Genomic DNA, 18306 nt, shown 5'->3' on the forward strand with positions numbered 1-18306 from the left:
GGGACAGCAGGAGGCGAGAGGGCCTGGCTTGTGCTGAACTCCTCACATGAGACCAGAGGTGGGTGTTGTCCCATGCCCGCCCCTCCCAGCCCCCACTGTCCTGGGCTCAGGAGTCGGTTCCCCAGGAACTTGGGTGTGCCAGGCAGACTGGGGGTAGGACAGGAGTGGGGTGGCTTTCCTTTGAGAGCTGGCCTGGATGCTCCATGCCAGACCTCTCCTGGAGTCCCCCTTCCTGGGACCCTACCTAGAGGGCCGATGCCCTCTCAGGGCCTCCCCTGCAAGGGACTGGCATCTGTACCTGTGAATGTCCTCTCCACCCCTGGCGGCCATCCACACCCCTCAATCTGGAGCTGGCAGGGTGGCACCTGCCTCAAAGTTACTTCCTGGATTGAAATCTGGGGATGATCTGTACCCCACAGGCAGGGCCAGAGAAATCAGAGGACTGGAACACAGCCTCTACATGCAGGAGGCCCATGTTTGACTCCAGGTACGACATGGTCCCCCCCAGCACCACCAGAAGGAATGCCCAACCCAGAGCTGGGAGTACCTCCCCAACGCACAGCCAGCTGTGGCCCCGGAACAAAACAAAGAAGCAGCAGCGTCTGCCAACTGGTCAGGAGGGGCCCTCAAGAGTGGGTCATCATGTTTTCTGACAGCTCCCAGACTCCTAACATCCCCAGAAAGCCACAACAGCTGAGACAGTCACTGCCTTCCTCCACTCACAGAGAGGACCCTGCCTAGTAAGATGTACCCAAGCCCCCTTCCTGGCACAGGGGTTTAGTGATGACTATGTTGGGTTGCTTTAAGCCAACAGCTCCCCTGTCCTCCCCACTGGGGGACCTTCTCCTGGGCAGGCCAGAGTCCGGTCCCTGCAGTCACTGACACTGGTCCCTAAGACAGCCCTCACCTGGCAGAGGCGCCCCCAGAGGCTGGTCAGCACAGAGGCTCAGCCCCTCCCCAGCATGACCCTGTTTGCAGACTTGCCTGTCAATCAACCCCTCCACCCCAGGGCTGACCTTGGGTAACCATGCCCATGCTGGCACCCGACAATGTTCCCCGACAGATGCTCTGAGCCCAGTCTAGCTCTGTTCTCCATGCCTTCTTGACTGGGACTGAATCCTGCACTTGGGGTTCAGTTTTCCCAATAAGTGAAATGGAGCAATTGCCACCTGCCCCCAGGACACAGGAAATGGAGCAATTGCCACCAGCAAGTCCAGGGCACGGGAAAGGAGGACAATCTGGGTGCAGCCGACATAGGGCTGTGGGCTGCTGAGCAGAGGGAAGGGGGCGAGAGGCAGACCGTGATGCACAAAGAGAGCCATGGAACATTAGGGCTGGAGCGTCAGCAGTGAGAGCTCAGCAGAGCGGGGCAGGCTGGGTCCCCTCAGTTACCACACCGTCTCCAACAAGACATTGCTGCCCACAGACTGTACACACCCCCCCTACACATACCCACAGCCCCCAACCGCATACTTCATACATCCACCCTCATCCCCACACCCCTCCCACATCTCTGCACACAGTCTGACTTCCTGGATCATTTGAAGCCACAAGCAGCAACCAATGAGCCCAGCAGAGGCTGAGTAGGTACACCAGGTTCCAGGGGGCTTCCTGGCGGGGACTCCCCACTAGGCACCCCAGTCTGGTCTCCTGGCTCCTACTCACTTCTGACTGGAACCCCACTTCCTCCCAGGGCGCCTCTTCCCAGCACTCACCTAGTGTCTCTGTGATGCCTCACATTCCCCAAGGGAAGAGGCCCGACACCACTGCCCACAGATTGCTCCCAATCCCCACCTGTCCACACCTGTCCATCACCCCTCGAGATGCTAGGCCAAACCCCAGCTTGCCACAGCCCCTGTTTCCTCAAAGGCAAGAGGGCTGAGGTGGAGAAATCCACATAGTGCCCCAGGGGCCCTCCTCCAGGGGACCCCTCCCAAGTTACTCTTCACAGCTGCTGGAAGCACCTTCAGGCTTGGGGGCTCTCATCTGCAGACCTGTACCCCCAGCCCCCTCACCACCACACTGACTTACCTCACACACACGAACACGGGTCTCCTGCTGCGCCTTGAAAGGTTCCGGACTCCCCACTCTCCTACCTGTTTTTTCCCAGCCTTCACAAAGGCCATTAAGTTCAAAAGCACCTCTGGAGGCTCCCTAATGGCTGGGGGGGATTGGGTGGGGTGGGGTTGTGGGGGCAGGGGGGCGTGGTTTAATAGCCTCAGCTGTGTGGTTGACAGCTGAGAGCTAGCTGGACACAAAAGGCCCTTAGTCAAGATGTCACTGTAGCCAAAATAGTTCCGGACTCTGCAGAGGGGCACAGGGGAATGTCTGGGGCATCTCAGAAAGTAAAGTCACTCCCAGTGAGGTGACTACAGGAAAAGGGATCCACCCCAACAAGCACCTGAACTTGTGTGTCTAAGAGGGGAAGGGAGGAGATGAAATAAAAATAGAATAAAAGATGGGCCCGAATGGGCGCGTACGGTGTGAGTCTGGAGGAGCTCCACGCTCTGCTGTACAGCTTCGCCCAGGAAAGGCACCGGCCCCGGGGACCCATCTGAGTCCTGAACTGTCCCGGACACGAGCGGCACCCACCTGCCAGGGCCTGCTGCACTCTGCTGAGCTTCGAAACCTGCACCGGCATGGTAGGCATGGCAGGCACGACGGGCACAGCGGGCGCCACAGCAGGGACACTCCGGGGGCTGCTGAGGAGAAAGAGAGCAAAGCTGAGCACAGGCAGGCGCCTTAGAGGAGCAGGAGCCTGCAGAGACAGACAGACGGATACACACACACAGTGGCACCCCCCCCACCCTCAACCCAGGCCCCTCTGGGTTTTGCTTCTGGGGGTTTGTTTTAAAATTTCAGATCAGGGGGCCAAGAGATAGCACATTAGGTAGGGCACTTGCCTTGCATGAGCTTGACCCAGGTTCAATCCTTGGCCCCTCAGAGGGACCTCGAGCCCCACCAGAAGTGATCCCTGAGCACTGCTAGGTATGGCTCAAAAACCAAATTTCAGATCTGGGTGAAGCTGGCACAGGAAACTTCACTCCATCAGGCCCAAGGTATCCCTCAGGCTGAAGTCACTAACTCAGAAACTAACTCTCTGCAGGGAGAAGCTCCTGGCCAGATGCCCAGAGGGAAGGACCAGTGGGCAGGGACAGCAACAAGAAAGAACCTTGCCGTGCTGAGTCATGTTTTTTAACAAGGCATCAAGCATGAAGGGGCAGGGAATGGCTCAGTGGCTCAGGATTGAGCCCTGCAAGCACAAGGCCTCAAACCCGATTCTCAGTGCCAACCACACACCTCTGCAGTCTGTGAGTCCTGCACACAAGCACTTTCGGCACAGGTGTGTGGTCCTTCATTAGCAAGCAAAGGGGCAAGCGCCGCCACTGAAGCAGCGATTCCCTGTGAGCGCCGCAGCCAGGCAAGGCAAGGGCAACCCACAGTCATGACACGCCACCAGCAGAGTCAAGGGAAGGAAGAAGATGGAGGAGGCACGAAGCTTCCAGCTGTCTAACACTGGCTCCCTGGGCCACTCCGAGCCCCAGAGCGCTGTGAAAGAGCCCTGGGCTCCAGCCTCCTCTCCATGCAGGCTGTGCAGGGCCAGGTCCGAGGGGACCCTGCTACCATCAGACCCAGCAGCACAAACTGATTCAGGAACCCCCAGAAACTGTGCTTTAAAGACATAAGCTTTTTTCTTATGGGGACGAATTGAACCACCGCTACCAGTGCTCTGGGGCTACTTCCGACTCTGTGGGCTCCTCCTGGCAGTGCTGGAGGGTTGTGGGGGCAATGTAGTGACAGGAACAACCCCCCCTTCCCAAACTCCCTTCCCAAATCAGCAAACCACTGAGCTGCCCCCCTGACCCCAAGACATCTTGTCCATGGTTTTGGCCCAAACTGCATAAGTTCAGTCTGATCATAAGACACCAGACAAAACCAATTGAGGGGGCTTCGCATGGTGACTCAGACATGGTCATGAGAGATTAAAGAAGACTGACAACTAATGCCGCAGGGGCAGGGCAAAGGAGTGACAACAGATGTCCCGAGAGAGGACAGGGAGTGGGGAAAAGCCACAAATGGGAACAAGCCTTTAGGGGCATAGCCTGGGGTCACTGACCATGTTCTTAGTTTTGATGCCCAAACTGCATTTATAAGAGATGTGAAATCAGTTGAGTGAAGGACACAAAAATTCTGTACTAGTTTTGTCAACTCTTTAGCCAATCTAAAACTAGGTTGAGGGGGGCGGAGCGACTGTACAGTGGGTAGGGTGTTTGCCTTGCACATGTTTGAGCCAGGTTCAATCCCTAGCACTCCATAAGGTCTCCTGAGCCCCACCGGAGTGATCCCAGAGCGCAGAGCCAGGAGTAAGTCCTGAGCATTGTCAGGTGTGGCCAGGAGTAAGTCCTGAGCATTGTCAGGTGTGGCCTTCCCAAAAATAATAAAATAGGTCAAAACACAGGCCTTGTCTTTTTTGTCTTTGGGTCACTCTGGCTGTGCTCAGGGCTTACTCCTGGCTCTGTGCTCAGGAAATCACTCCTAATGGGTCTGGAGTACTCTATGAGGTGTCGGGTTTGCTGCACACAAGCAAGTGCCCTTTGCCCCTTGTCCTCAACTCCCTGGGTACTATTGCTTCTGCCCGCAGAGGCCTTCTTATTTGACTAATCTTGGGACTGGGATGTGTGTGGCTTTGTTGAGCATTTGACTTGCACACAAGACCCTGAGTTTGATCCCCAGCACCAAAAAACAGGGTATGTCTTCCCCTAGCAATTAAGTTTTGTTTGGGGGCCACATGTGATGGTACTCAGAAGCTCTCTTGGTGCTCAGAGGGCCATGCAGAGCTGGGACTCAACACTGGACCTCTTGTGTACAAAGCCTGTGCACAGCCCACTGAGCTGTCTAGCTCCTATAGAAACCTAATTTAAGCCATGGTGCCCCAATGTAACAACAAATTCACACCACTATAGCTCGGGCAGCCCCACCGAGGACTGCTGGGTCCTCCCCTTCGGGTGGCTGAGGCTTCCCATCTCTCCCTGCATATGTGCCAGCTGACCAAACAGGAAAGGTGAGGACACTGCCACCCTGTACACTGGGGTGCCCCTGGCAGAGCAATTCTTATTTGTTCCACGGGACCCAGTTCAGAATCAGAGATCGAGAAGGGGTTCAGGAAATGAGGGCCACCCTAATTGCTGCCAGAAACCTCAGGACACCCCAGGCCTCTGGAAACAGCCTCTTATCCTCCCTCCGACCACCAGGGTGCAGACCCCAGGGCCTGGCTGGCACACCTGTTCCTCTGGCACACCTGTCCCTCAGCGGGAGCTGCAGATAGTCTCATGGACAGCACCTCCTCTGCTATTCCTCTTCCTTCCACTTCTGGGTGATCCCCCTGTACAGAAGCACCCAGGCCCTGCTCTCCATGGTGCTCTTGCCTCCTCCACACTCTCAGCCCAAGAGGCTGGAACAGCAAGTGCTAATAAAGCCATTCGGATGTGCAGGACACCTGGGCAAATGTTCTGGAATCCACTAAACTCATTCGGAGACGCCCCACCCCCACTTCCTGAACGAGTTTCTCCATTTTGTTCTCTTTTCCTTGTTTCTTGGGTCATAACTGGAGGTGCTCAGGGCTTACTCCTTTTTCAGGGGTCACTCTTGGCTGGGCTCAAGGGACCATATGTGGTGCCAGGGATGGAACCCAGGTCAGCTGTGCACAAGGTGAATGCCTTCCCCCTGTACTACTGCTCTGCCCCCTCCGTTCTATTTTCTAAGGGAGGTGTGTGATCTTGGCTGGTCTCGGCAATTCTCAGCTTCTATGAAAGTCGTCATGGCTCCTTCAACTGCTGTCATCAGCAAGAACTAGTGAGCTCGAGCCGCCTTCAGGAAGACCCAAATTTTGGCATAAATGCCACAAAATGTGAGGTTTGCTCCATGGGCTGAGTATCACCGACCTAGAATGGGATCTGAGCAGTAGAGTCTTTAGAGGGTGCACCTGAGGGAGAAGGCCTTGTTTCCAAGCTACTTCCACACAAGAACTTGAGCAGAATGCACTGGCAGTTTCCTGGGACTGAGATCTGGGCATCCCAGCTTCTCAAAATTTTATCACCACCCCCAAATATCTCCCTGTTGTGACAAGAAAGCACAGAACAATGACGGGGCCTGTGGGGAGACACTCAGAGGTGACCAATCCCTTGTAAAAGCCTCAAAGGGCTTTGCTGACTGAATGGTCCAGGATGCAGGCACCATTTGCACCAGAAAGTGTCCCCTGCAGAACTTCCTCTAGTCTAGCAGTTTTCAACTGGGTATTCCAAGGGGACCACAGGCAAAAATGGCATCAATGATTGGGGGTGGGGGACCATGAGACTAAAGGACCAACAGGTAGGACAGGGTGGGGTCAGAAGGGGCGAGAGGAACCTGGCTGCAGTCACTCTCTGGGCACCTCTGCTCCTGGCCCTCCCCTCACGGACCATCTCCAGAGTGAGGCTGAGAACAGACTACCTGTAGATGTATCCTCTGTGCAGGACTGGATGCTGGAGAATGAGGAAGGGTTACGCTGTCCCTGTCTCCCCACAAGCTCGGATCCAGGACTGACCACAGCAGCTGGGATGGGAACTAGGGTGTCCGGAGACTGCCTGAGGTCAGCATCAGGCAGGCCAGCTCCCTTCCTCAGTCCCATCTCACCATCAGTAAGATGAGAATAGCTCCCAGGGGGGCCCTGAGGTGGTGGTGAGGCTCTGTGGGAAGTCTGACACCAACACTCAAGCTTTCTGGGCCTCAGGGGAGTAGTGTGGGGTATAGGAAAGCAGAGAGGCCCTCAACGAATCCTGAAAACCACATCAACATCAGAGCAATGGGCAGTGTTGGAAACTAACTGTCCACCTGACAAGTCTTCAGAGAAGAGAGATGGAAAGGGCACAGCCGACAAAGAGCCTATGGGTACAGCCAGGCCTTGGGGCCCCAGGACTCCAGCAGGAGGGAGCCAGGGGCCTCGAGAGGGCTAGAGGGCTGGGAAGAACCAGGCAGCAGAGCACAAACCAGAAGACTGCCTTCACCCTCTACACCTTGAAGCACCAGCAAGCTCAGCCCTGCTGAAGTCATAATCACCACTCTCCCCCCTACCCCGTCATCAAAATGCTGCCCAGACTGGGGTATCCCTCATTCAAGATGAGAGTGAGTGTGCAGGACACATCAGAAAGCTCCCAGCCAGGTCACACACACCCAAGTGCGAGTGCTTACGGTGAGGACGTACCAGCCCAGTCTCCAGGAACTGCCTGATCAGAGGCCTTCTCAGGGCACAGGAACTCAGACACAGTTTTACCCAGATTGGGCAACAAGCAATAGGAAACCATTTGGGTTCCTCAAATTCTGCCCTCACATGCTCAAATACCACTTCCGGTGTTTACCAGGAAATAGAACACCAAGCTCTCAGGCTGCCACAATCCAGGCTCGCCTGCCCCACATCTTCCAGAGGCAACTTTTATCTTTGCTGCAGACATTCCTTCAGCCCCCCAGGTATTCTCCTGGCCCTCAGAGAGGATTCCAGGGTCAGAGAGTTCCAAAGTCCCTCCTGGCTCTTCTCTCTGATCCCCATCAGAGCGGCTCAAGGTGAGGAGCCCTGCTCCAAATGAGCGAAGGCAAGCGGGTTTGAAGCAGGGATAGGTCCATGCAAGTCCCCATGGCCCTCCCACCTTCTGAAAAGCTGGAGACTGAGACGAACACCCACCAGGAGGGCAAGCCCCTTTGAGGCGGGTCAACCCACACAGCCAGCTGGCCCAGTCCCGGGCTGCCTTATGACACAGGGCAAGCAGCAACATGCAGGCCCGGCAGCAGAGGTAAGCCTCTGTCCTGTAACCTGCCCGGCCTGTGCCAGTGTGGCCTCTCGGGCCTGCAGGTTAGGAACAGAGACTCAGAGAAAGAGCTGGATCACCCCAGGCAGCTCCATTCCAGGACTGTCTCAAGCCCTGAAGCCTAGCTCTCGAGCACTGGAGAAATGTGCCTCAAGGTAGTCAGTGGCCAGCCTATAGGTAGGGGGACACACCGAACACTGTGCAGGACTGAGTTGCAGAGTCCAGCTCGCTGCTCCCCATGCAGAAGTCCAGGGCAAGGACCCCTAGGCCCTGATGCCCGGTCCTACCAGGGCGGCCCACTGCTGAACTCTGCCCTCAAGATGCTCATCTGCCTCACCCTCTGCCTCTGGGAGTTTCTGAACTCCCATACCCACGCATGCGCACCGTAGCCATTCTCAACATCCTGGGAGCACTCCCCTGTCCCCAGAGGACGCCCCCACACTACACCTGCTGGGCAGAGGCACCTCCCCAGGGGGCTCAGTAGGGGAAGTTCTGCTGAGGCCCTTCCAGGAGCTGCAGAGCCTCCAACAGTGAGAGGCCCAGGGTCTGCCTGGGGGGGGTGTAGTGAGCCCTCAAGGTGGCTGAGCAGGCATGGTGGGTGAGATGTCACCAGGGGGCTGACCTGCTGCTGACTGTTCAAACCAGTGAGATACGGGTCCTCAAAGAACAGGACAGACACAGCCACCCCCTCGGCCTGAACTGGGCCCCCTTGCCCAGAAAGAAGACCCTGCCCTGGAGATGGGGCTGATCCCCCAGGTCGTGCAGACCCTGAGATGAGACCAGCATGGTTGTCCCTGGCACCTGCTGCTATCCTCCCTGGTCCCACTCTCTTGGCCACCTTCAAGTGCCCAAACTAAGCTCCTGGCCTTTCTGGGGTCTTAGGGGGACAAGCAAAGTCGTGTGTGAGGAGGTGCTGGCACCTCAGAGGAACGGGGAGCACTATGACGCTACACACTGGCACTGCCAGATGTTGAAACTGCTCCTGAGGCAGCAGGAGGTGCTGATCCATGAGGCAATGACCAGCACCAAGCACAGGGACAGGCGAGCTTCAAGGATATGAGTGGGGACTGTGGGGCTGGTGCCACGTGGCCCAGGAAACCAAGATGACTCAGCAAACACCGAGGGCTGGCACCTAGGATCGGGTGGGGTGGTGAGGCTCTGGGTGACTTGAAAGCAGAGGCCCAGGTGCTGACCCAATAGGCCCCAAGAGCAAGGTACCTGGCTGTACTGGCCGTGGATGGTCCTGGAGGCAGGTGCTGAGATGCCAGGTGGTAGAGGCTGGAGCGGTAGAGGGGCTGGGTCCCCACGGATGGCAGCGCCCCAGTCCAGGGGTTGGTGGTGTTCAGCCTGGGGGCAGACCTCGCCCCCGAGAGGGAGGGTTTGTTGTATGGAGCAAAGGCCTGATGAGCCCCAAAGACGGTAGCGGTCCTGTTGGAGTGCTGAGGGATAGGGTAGGCGGGGAGATTGGTCATGGAGTGGCGGTAGCGGCCTGACACGGGTCCAGTTCCGCTGCCACCGAGGCACTGGTGGCAAGAGCAGGCTATGCCTGTGTGGCCCGGCGGGGCAATGACAGATGTCACGGGGTAAGGGGGGCCGGTGTGGCGCCGCACACTGCGGCAGTAGCTGGATGTCTTGTTGGTCTGGGTGCAGGTTGCGGAGTTGACCGTGTAGTTGTACCCCAGGGGTGCCAAATCCACAAGCTGGTTGCCCTGGAACATCTGCTGCTCCAGGTAGTCGCAGACACTGGCCTCATAGGGTGTCCAGGAGCTGTCATCACTCAGCCACTCCCAGACGATGCCTCGGCCCGGAGCTGAGAGCTGGGGGAAAAGGTGTCTCCGCACAGCCCGCATGGTGCCTATGTGCCCGGGAGGGGTTCACAGACAGGGTTAGTCGTCAGCCTCCCACAGACAAAGGCCGTTTCAAAACTCCTCTCCATGGAGCCAGAGAGACAGTACAGCGGGTAAGCTGCTGCCTTGCACATGGCAAACACCCAAGTTTGATCCCCGGCATCCTATATGCTACCCGAGCACTGCCAGGAGTAATTCCTGAATGCAGAGTCACGAGTAACCCCTGAGCATTGCCATGTGTGGCTCCCAAACTAAAAACAAAAACAAAACAAAAAACCCTCATCTCCTACAACTGAAATAAACCAACAAGGTCACTATGGGAGGTGGTGCTGTCCTAAGATCTTGCTTCTTTCCAAATGAGGGATGAGGCAGTGGGTGGAGAACTCTCTCTAGGGAAAGAAACTGAAGTCCAAAGGGCTCAAGTGACAGAGCTGTGGGGAGCTAAGGTCAAAGGACTGCTGGGTCTCAACTCAAGGAGGCATCTCAAATCAGCATTTCTCCCCAGTACCACTCCACATGGCCGTGAAGTTCTGCATGAGGCCCTTGATGCTCTACAATCAAGTGTGAGATCCACAAAAACTGCAGCCAGAGGGGCAGGCGCAAACCTGACATTCCCGGTGAGAATGTCTTTGGCCCGACTCACGGCACTGAAAGAAGGCCATGGAAGTGACTAGAAGGCTGTGCCTGCGGAGCCGTGCATTTGATCCCCGCAACACAGGGCCACCCCACACCACCAGGAGCAACCTCCAAGCATGGAAATACAAATGACCCCTGAGCGCCACTGGGTGTGGACCAAAAACAAAGGGGGAAGGGGGGAACACCTAAAACCCCGAAGAGTCTAAAGCAGATGAAATCATCCCTAAGTCCCCGCGGAGAGGGAGAGGAAGCCAGGATTGACCCCGGGAGGTGGCTGTCGGGCCTTCAGGCACGTCCACACCACACAGGGAGCCACAGCCCAGCGACAAAAAGGCTACAAGTGCTTCCTGCATCCTGCAGGTATTCAGCACGAGCGTTTCTCCTGTCTCTACATCTGTAAAACCCATTACCAACTGTTACCTAATTCCCCTACACAAACCTGCCATTCCCCTTGACTTCTTGAGTAAGGGAAACACTCTGATTAGTGCAGGTTTTAATAAACTAGACCCAAAGAAGAGCACGAGGGTTTGTGACCACCAACCTCTACTCACTGCCGAGGTCCTCCTGCAAAACCAAAGCTAAAGAGGCTGCAAAGGGAGGCACAGCTATGCCCCTCCTGCCTTTCTGCCGTTCCTGGTAACCAGGTCCCCTGCACTCAAATTCCCACACTGACCCCTTCTGTTCCCTGGGCAGCCCTGCCTGCCACCAACAAGACACATGAGTCACCCATCTTTGCTGCCTCTTAGTGGGGCCTCCTATCTCCATACCCCCAGGAGGAGGCCCGAGAGACACTTTCTTGTTGCGGGGCTGGTTCTGTGCTGTAGCACCCCTGAACTCACTATGAGAGTTCTCCCCGAGTCCCCACCCAAGCCACAAAAACCAATCTAAACTGTCCAAATGCTGTCAAATGATCTAAGGGACAAAAAAAAAAAACAAACAAAAAACCCCACAGTGGGGAACCCCTTGGCCAGAGGAACAGGTCGGGAGGAAGTTGGTGGTCTCGTTCTTGGGGAGACTTGTCTAACCCCCAAGTAGACGAGCCAACACATGCACAGGAGCATGAAGAAAGCTGCCTCATCCCATGGCCACTGGGCGGTGGGGCAGGACCATGATGCCTACCCCCAGTGAGACCCTCAAGCTGTAGGCAAGCATCTGGAGTCTGGGAGACTGGGAAGAGCAGCTGGCTGGCATGAGCACTGCCCCCAGAGGAGCTCCATGCTCTGAACTGCATCTCACACTGTGTGATGTGTGCTATCAACCATATGCCCACCTCCTGGCGTGCCTCTTAAGGCCCAGACACAGCCCAGGGAGTCAGTTCTGTAACACCAACCCCCAGCATTGGGGCCCAGACTCATATGGACTAGACCAGGAAGTGGCTTACCAGTGTCCTGGCGGAACTGGGTCCAGCTGGGGAGGTCAATGATGTATGGGGCCAGCGAGGGGTCTGCCTGGCCCAAGGGGATGCTCTGGGCCAGGTTGCCCATCCCGAAGTGCAGGCCCTTCTGCTGGATAAACTGCTGTTCGATGTACCTGCAGACGTTGGCACTGTAGGGGTGCCAGATGCCCAGTCCATCTTGCCATTCCCACACTGCCACGGCCACGGGGCCGGTGTACACCTGAGCCGGGGAAGAAACTGGGGCCATGGCCATCTTCTTCAGGACGCCTCTGCTATCCCCAGTGCTCAGACCACGCTGGGTTGGAGTCTTGGGTGCATGGCCCAGTACTTCCTGCACACCTGGAAACAGGATAGACAGACAGTCACCTTGTGCTGGAGCCAGTTGGAGACTCCCCACACAGGGAGAAGCTGCTTTCAAAGTCCAGATGCTGGGGGGCCCTGTGAACCCCACTCTGACTCAGCAGCCAGAGGAACCCGGAGTCCATCAAGCAGCCACAGCCTGGGCTAAGGCTCAGGAAGATAACAGAGACAGGGAGTGAAAGACGGGTGCAATCTGGTCTCCTTTTCACCAGTTTCCCTCTGATCCTACTATTGAGGGTAGCCTTTCCCAATGTGCATAGCTCCACAATCACCCCAAATCCATTCTGGGCAAGACCATGGAGAACCCTTTTCCTGCACGCTGATGCTGAGGTTTCCAACCACCTTTGGGTGGAGGTGACCTCAGGATATCCCTTTGGCTATGCTGCAGAAGGACAAAGGAGCAGAGACTCAGGGGCCTCCAAGACCCCTATGGCCCTAATCTGTTCATGTCACGTCATTATGTGGTTAACAGGAACATGGACACTCAAACCTCAGGCTGAAGCCTCCCTCGTGACCATCACCTCCCACACACTCTGGCCCTTTCCACGGTCAAACTCTCACTCGGGGAGGCTTTCTCCAGGCCCCTGCCACACGCCCCTCCTTCACAACCCCACCCAGGGCTCTAATTATGGCAGACACCAATGGAGTGAGAGGCCTTCCAGGTCTTTCTGCCCCCTCAAAGGGGAGTAAATGGGTCTTATACAACAAACCAGCCCAGAGGTGACTTCCACAAGCACTGGTTTAAACCAGGCTGCAGGCAAGTGAAGGCAAACTGCCACACCAGAGGAAAAAATGAAAGGACAGAGGAGAGAGTCTGATTGCTACAGTGCTCTGGGCACCAGCTCCCAGAGCGCAATGAGAAAATCAAGCCCAACAATTAGTAACAAATCCAAATGTCCTTGGCTCACTGACCTACCGATGCACAAAGAAACAGCCCCCAATTCAGGGACATGAAACCAGAGCCACAGAGGTCAAGGTCTTCCCCAGAGGCCATGTTGAGACGGCCAAGTGGCTCCAAAGTCCCTTTTCTGAGAGAGGAAGGAGCAGCCTGAACTCTATAGTGGGAGAAGAGGGAAGGCGGGGGAGAGTAAAGGCCTCTCCAGCCCTCCACTCCGTACCATGTGGAATGGGCACTAACACTTCCTGCCAGGCTTCCTGCTCTGATCCTCACTGTATCTCCAAGAAATGCACACATGGAGGTGATACTGAGGCCCAGGGAGTGGACAATTTGTATCCATGGCTCATGATGTGGCTGTGCCCTGAGCTGCTGCTGCTGTCCCCTTATTGCACCATACCATCAGCAACTCGGTACAAAGGCTCAGGTCACCTGTGCCACAATGCAACCTGGACAGGAAGAGGCAAGGACTGCGGTGTCAGCATGACACTACTCACTGACCTGCAGCATGTCTGTGCCGAGCTTGCCTGTGTCCTTGGGAAACGGAGGTAATAAGAGAGCCCCCAGGTACTCCCCAGGGGACTAGCACAGGGCTGCCTGAAGCCCTCAGCATGAACACCCGCACCCTACCCGCACCCTAGCCTGGGTGAGGAGTGGCAGCCCAGGGCGGCATTGGGAACTTGGGCAATGAGTCAGGGCTGCAGTGAATGCACACGCCAGGGCACCTGGCCTGCCGCTAAAGCACACACAGAGCCCGGGTGCCCTGGGGACGCAGGCTGGCTCGGCACGGAGCCTGCAATTAAAGTCTCTGTAACCACATCCAGGTACAAATCACAGGATCAGTTCTGGAGCCAACTCCTCTGAGCCTCAACTTCCCTCTGAGCCCCTCCCAGAGGCCTCACTCAGCTCAGGCAGTCGCCCAGACAGCAGCGGCGCCTGGGGTTGCTACAGCAAGTCCGCACAGCCCCAGACAAACCGACTGAAAAAGCCTGCCAAAGAGCCTGCGCAGCGGGCACAGGAGCGTCCCTGGAGCTGCTCTAGAGGGCGCCCACAGACCCACCATGGACCATGCCTGCATGGGATTCCAGAGTTGCCAAGGTGGGGAAGTCACAGACCACCAGCCCTCCACACCTCCGTCTGATCACATCCATTCTAGCAAGTGCAGGGTCTGTGCCCTCTCCTACCTCCCAGCTAGTGAGCCCATTAAAGCACGTGTCCAGACTCCTGCCCTTGCGACACAAGGGCATACACCCATCGCTCCAGAGTCAGCTCTGGTCTCTCCTGTCCTGAGTCCTCTGGAGCCCCACTTTGTGGGCAGTTTGCCGGGTCTGTGGAAATATAAAGCTGGGGCTCTCCCTACCTCTGGAAATGAGGTTTTCAAAGGCTGGAGTAATGGAACTACAGGATATTTAGTCTCTCCTTCCTGTAGTGGCAAATGGTCAGCAGTGATCTTATGACTTGCCATGACAAGACCAGAGTCCTCTATCTATACAGAGCAAAAACTGACCCGGGAATGCCCTCCTGCCTTCGCCCACATCCTCTTGCCACTTAGCTAAAAGCTGAGTCCCACCCGCATGCTGCCTTTCCACTGAGAGACCTTGTCCCACACAAGGACAGCGTGGCCTGTATCCATGAATCTTTCCAGTTCCAGAGGACTTAGGAAAGTGGGATAGCAAAATGTGAGCTGGCAGAGGCATCAGTGACAGTCACTCTGCCTGACTGTCGTTACCCAGGAGATGCTGTGGCAGTCATGGGACCCAGCACTGCTGTGGCCCCACTTCCTCCCCAGAGGAAGTCCAGGGTGGTTTGAATGGGGGTGCAGTTTTGTGACCATTCACTGGCCAAGATGCAAGAACCCCCTTTCCTCCCAAGTCCTGGGTTTCAGTCTGACTTAGCCAGCAGCACTGCACCACCCTGCTAAACCCCCCATCTCCATAACCAGTCTCCTGTCCGTCCTTTCCACAAACTCAAAGGAGCCCCCTCTATCTCTGACCTCCCCTCAGGCGAATAGGTGGGTTTCCCAGCCCTTTATCAGTAGCTGAACCCTTTCCCAAATATGTTCCTATGCTGCCTGCTGCTTCATAAAAGGCAGAAACTTGAGGCGCCCTTTGAACATGGCTGTGATGCCAACTCCTGCTTCTCAAGAGAGCCACCAACTCTAGAAAATTAAAGAAAATCAGCGGCCAGAAACATAGTACAGCAAGGAGGGCATTTGCCATGCATGCAGCCCATCTGTGTTCAACCTTCAGCATATGGTCCCTTGAGCCTCATAGCACTGATCCCTGAGCATAGAGCCAGGAGTTAGCCCTGAAACAAGTGTGGCCCCCAAAATAAAAATAAATATTTTTTAAAAAGACAAAATTAAAAAGCAACAGGGAGTATGAATCACAGAACCAGTGAGATGAAGTGACCTCAGATCCTATTTCCCAAGTTGTCTCTCTTCAGGGTGCTTTCCATGAAGCCTGGGACAAAACTCCAACCCACCCCCAGCCTACCTCCACCCTATCCCCAACCCCCACTAACATGTGAGTCTGACCTGTAACTACAGCGTGACTTCTGAGACTCCTTACAGGGCAGCTAGCCTCCCTGGGCACCACTGGAAAGTCCCAAAAGCCTGGGAAAGTCTAGTTCTGCGGACAAACCCACTGAAGAAATCTGCGGCTTTAAGAGGAAACCTTTTTCAGGGGGAGAGAATGGAGTTTGGGCCACGCTAGGCAGAGCTGGGGTGGGAGGGTGCCCAGCTCATTGCTCAGAAGTTGCTTCCAGGGGCTGGAGCAATAGCACAGCGGGTAGGGCGTTTGCCTTGCACGTGGCCAACCCGAGTTCGATTCCCAGCATCCTCTATGGTCCCCTGAACACCGCCAGGAGTAATTCCTGAGTGCATGAGCCAGGAGTAACCTCTGAATTGCCGGGTGTGACCCCCAAAAAGCAAACAAAACAAAACAAACAACAAAAAACAGAAGTTGCTTCTAGCTGTGTTCCGGGGGCCATTCCAGGCAGGAATGGAACATGGGCCTCCTGCACGTAATACACGCAGGGCAGCCCTTCCAGCTCTCTCGGGCCCCAAGAAAATCAGTTCTAAATCAAAATAAAAATGGGAGCATTATCAGTGAAAATAACTTAATCTCAACACTCAGAGCTGGCAGACTGCCAGGAAGAAACCCTTACTAAAAAAACCACAGAGTTGGGGCTGGAGCGATAGCACAGTGGGTAGAGCATTTGCCTTGCATGCGGCCGACCCAGGTTCGATTCCCAGCATCCCATATGGTCCTCTGAGCACCACCAGGAGTAATTCCTGAGTGCAGAGCCAGGAGTAACCCCTGTGCATCACCAGGTGTGACCCAAAAAACAAACAAACAACAACAAAAAAAAACACAGAGTCATACTACACACAGAGGTTTAAAAGCACTCAGTTCTGGTCCTGGAGAGAGCACTTAGTGGGGAAGACGCTTGCTGTGCACATGGCTGCCCTCAGTTCAATCCCCAGCATCATATAAGGTCTCTTGAGCCCTGCCACGAACTACCTCTGAGCACAGAGCCAAGAGTAAGCCATGAGCACACCTGGATGTGGCCCCAAAACAAACAAAGATAAAATAAAATTACTCAATTCCTTTGCACCAATAACAAGACTCTAATTTAATGACATCAAAGAAAAACTTCCACAAAGAAAGTCACTGCAGTATTATTCTGAGGAGAAGAGAGGCAGAGAAAAGCCAACAGAAATCTATCAAAATGTTAACAGCTGCCTTCACACCAGACTTTAAGGGAGTTTTCATCCAGCTTGTTGACATACTTGAATTCTCCAGAATTTTTAAAAGGAGAAATTAGGGTGCTTGCCTTGCAGAACCCGGGTTTGATCCCCAGCACCATGTATGATCCCTGGAGTGCCATCAGGAGTGATCCCTGAGCATAGAGCCAGGTATAAGCACTAAGCACCATGTGTGACTCCACACCCCCCAAAAAAGAGAGAAAAATAAATTATTTTCTATTGTCAGGAAAAATGAAAACCTTTACAACAGCTCACATTTGGATCACGAGAAGGTTCCACGGGCAGAGTGCATTCTTTACATGCAGGAGGCTGGGAACTGCAGGGTTCCCAAGCACCACCAGGAGTTACCCCTGAGCACAGAGCCAGCAGGTGCCCCTAAGCCCATAAATAATAACTGAAGGATGATTCCTTTCATTGGCTGCTACTATTCCTGTGGGGTTTTGCTACTAACAGGCCTGGTCAAAGTATCACAGCACCTACCATGCCTAAAGACATAACCCGTCCCTGGGTTCCAAGCAAATGCTTAAGAGGCATTATCCAGATGCCCAAAATGATGCCAACAGTACCATGCAAGGTAGAGCTTCTGTCTAAAAAAAGAGATAGCTAGAGCCAGGTCACCCACTCTCCGGTGCCCAGGAGGCGAAAGGAACAAAGGAGGTGTTCCTGCACCCCTCCTCTTTGGGCTAGCGCCAGCCTTGGCCCTTCAGAGGCAAGTCAGAGCAGAAACAAGCAGGGCTCAGAGAGCCACAAGTTGGCCAGAGAGCAAAACCCCAGCAGGCCAGATGTGCAGGCAGGCAGGCAAGCAGGCAGCACCTGCCGCTCCTGCCTCATAGAACTGGACACCCCAGGGAATCCTGCAGGTGAGGTACCAGCAGCACCCAGCCAAGGCTCTCAGAACTTGAAGGGGGAGTAGAGTTAAGTTTTGGCTCAATCCTCGCACTCAGCCAGGGCTAATGATGCTTTTCGATGTGAGAGAAGTGAGTCAGAACAAGACAACCTGCTTCCAGACAGAAGGGCCAAAGTGTTGCCGGACAAATCCTCCTGCCAGATGTGCTGTGCTTGGCCAAGAGTTTTCAGCTCTTTAAAAACCCAGCTCATGGCCTGACCTAGATGCATTATCTACCCAGCAACCACAATGAAACCACCATGGGGGCGGGGGCACATTCTCCAGGCTCCCGGCCACCACAGCTCCTGCAGCAGGGATCAGCAAACGCTCCCAGGGAGCCACAGAAGACAAAGTCTAGGCTGTGCGGAACACAGGGCTCCTTCTGCATCTGTGCAACTCTGACAACGGCACAATAAAAACCACAAGAGTCCAAGGCATAACAAACCAGAGTGGCTGAATTCCAATAAAACTGTATTAAAACTGGCAGTGAGCAGGTTGGCTTTGTTCTGGGGCCCTACTCTGCAGAGCGCTGCCTTGTCGCTGACCAAGAACAGAGAACCTGCCTCTTATCCAACACCAGGAGAGCACTTTTGCCTGCGACTCTCCACCCCAGCATGCCCTGCCCTTGTTAGACATGTCAGTCTTTGCCCAGAACACATTGTGCCGTGAGGGCCACCCA

General features: G+C 55.2%; 1 protein-coding gene across 5 annotated transcripts in view; it reads right to left on the minus strand.

The window, feature by feature from the left end:
- The window catches only part of DTX2 (deltex E3 ubiquitin ligase 2), a 31040-nt gene that overhangs the window by 7608 nt on the left and 5126 nt on the right, over positions 1-18306 (minus strand). For 2 of the 5 annotated variants that reach the window (XM_055136550.1, XM_055136547.1), the window contains exons 3-5: positions 11703-12056; positions 9057-9693; positions 2593-2699 (exon numbers count right to left, since the gene is read on the minus strand). In XM_055136550.1, coding sequence (XP_054992525.1) covers positions 2593-2699; positions 9057-9693; positions 11703-11970 — 1012 coding nt within the window. In that variant the 5' untranslated portion in view covers positions 11971-12056. Of the gene's footprint in view, positions 1-2592; positions 2703-9056; positions 9694-11702; positions 12057-18306 lie in introns of those variants that run through there. The other 3 variants (XM_055136549.1, XM_012935552.2, XM_055136548.1) reach the window with 2 other exon arrangements.

The sequence above is a fragment of the Sorex araneus genome, chromosome 4, assembly GCF_027595985.1.
Source record: "Sorex araneus isolate mSorAra2 chromosome 4, mSorAra2.pri, whole genome shotgun sequence".
NCBI lineage: Eukaryota > Metazoa > Chordata > Mammalia > Eulipotyphla > Soricidae > Sorex > Sorex araneus.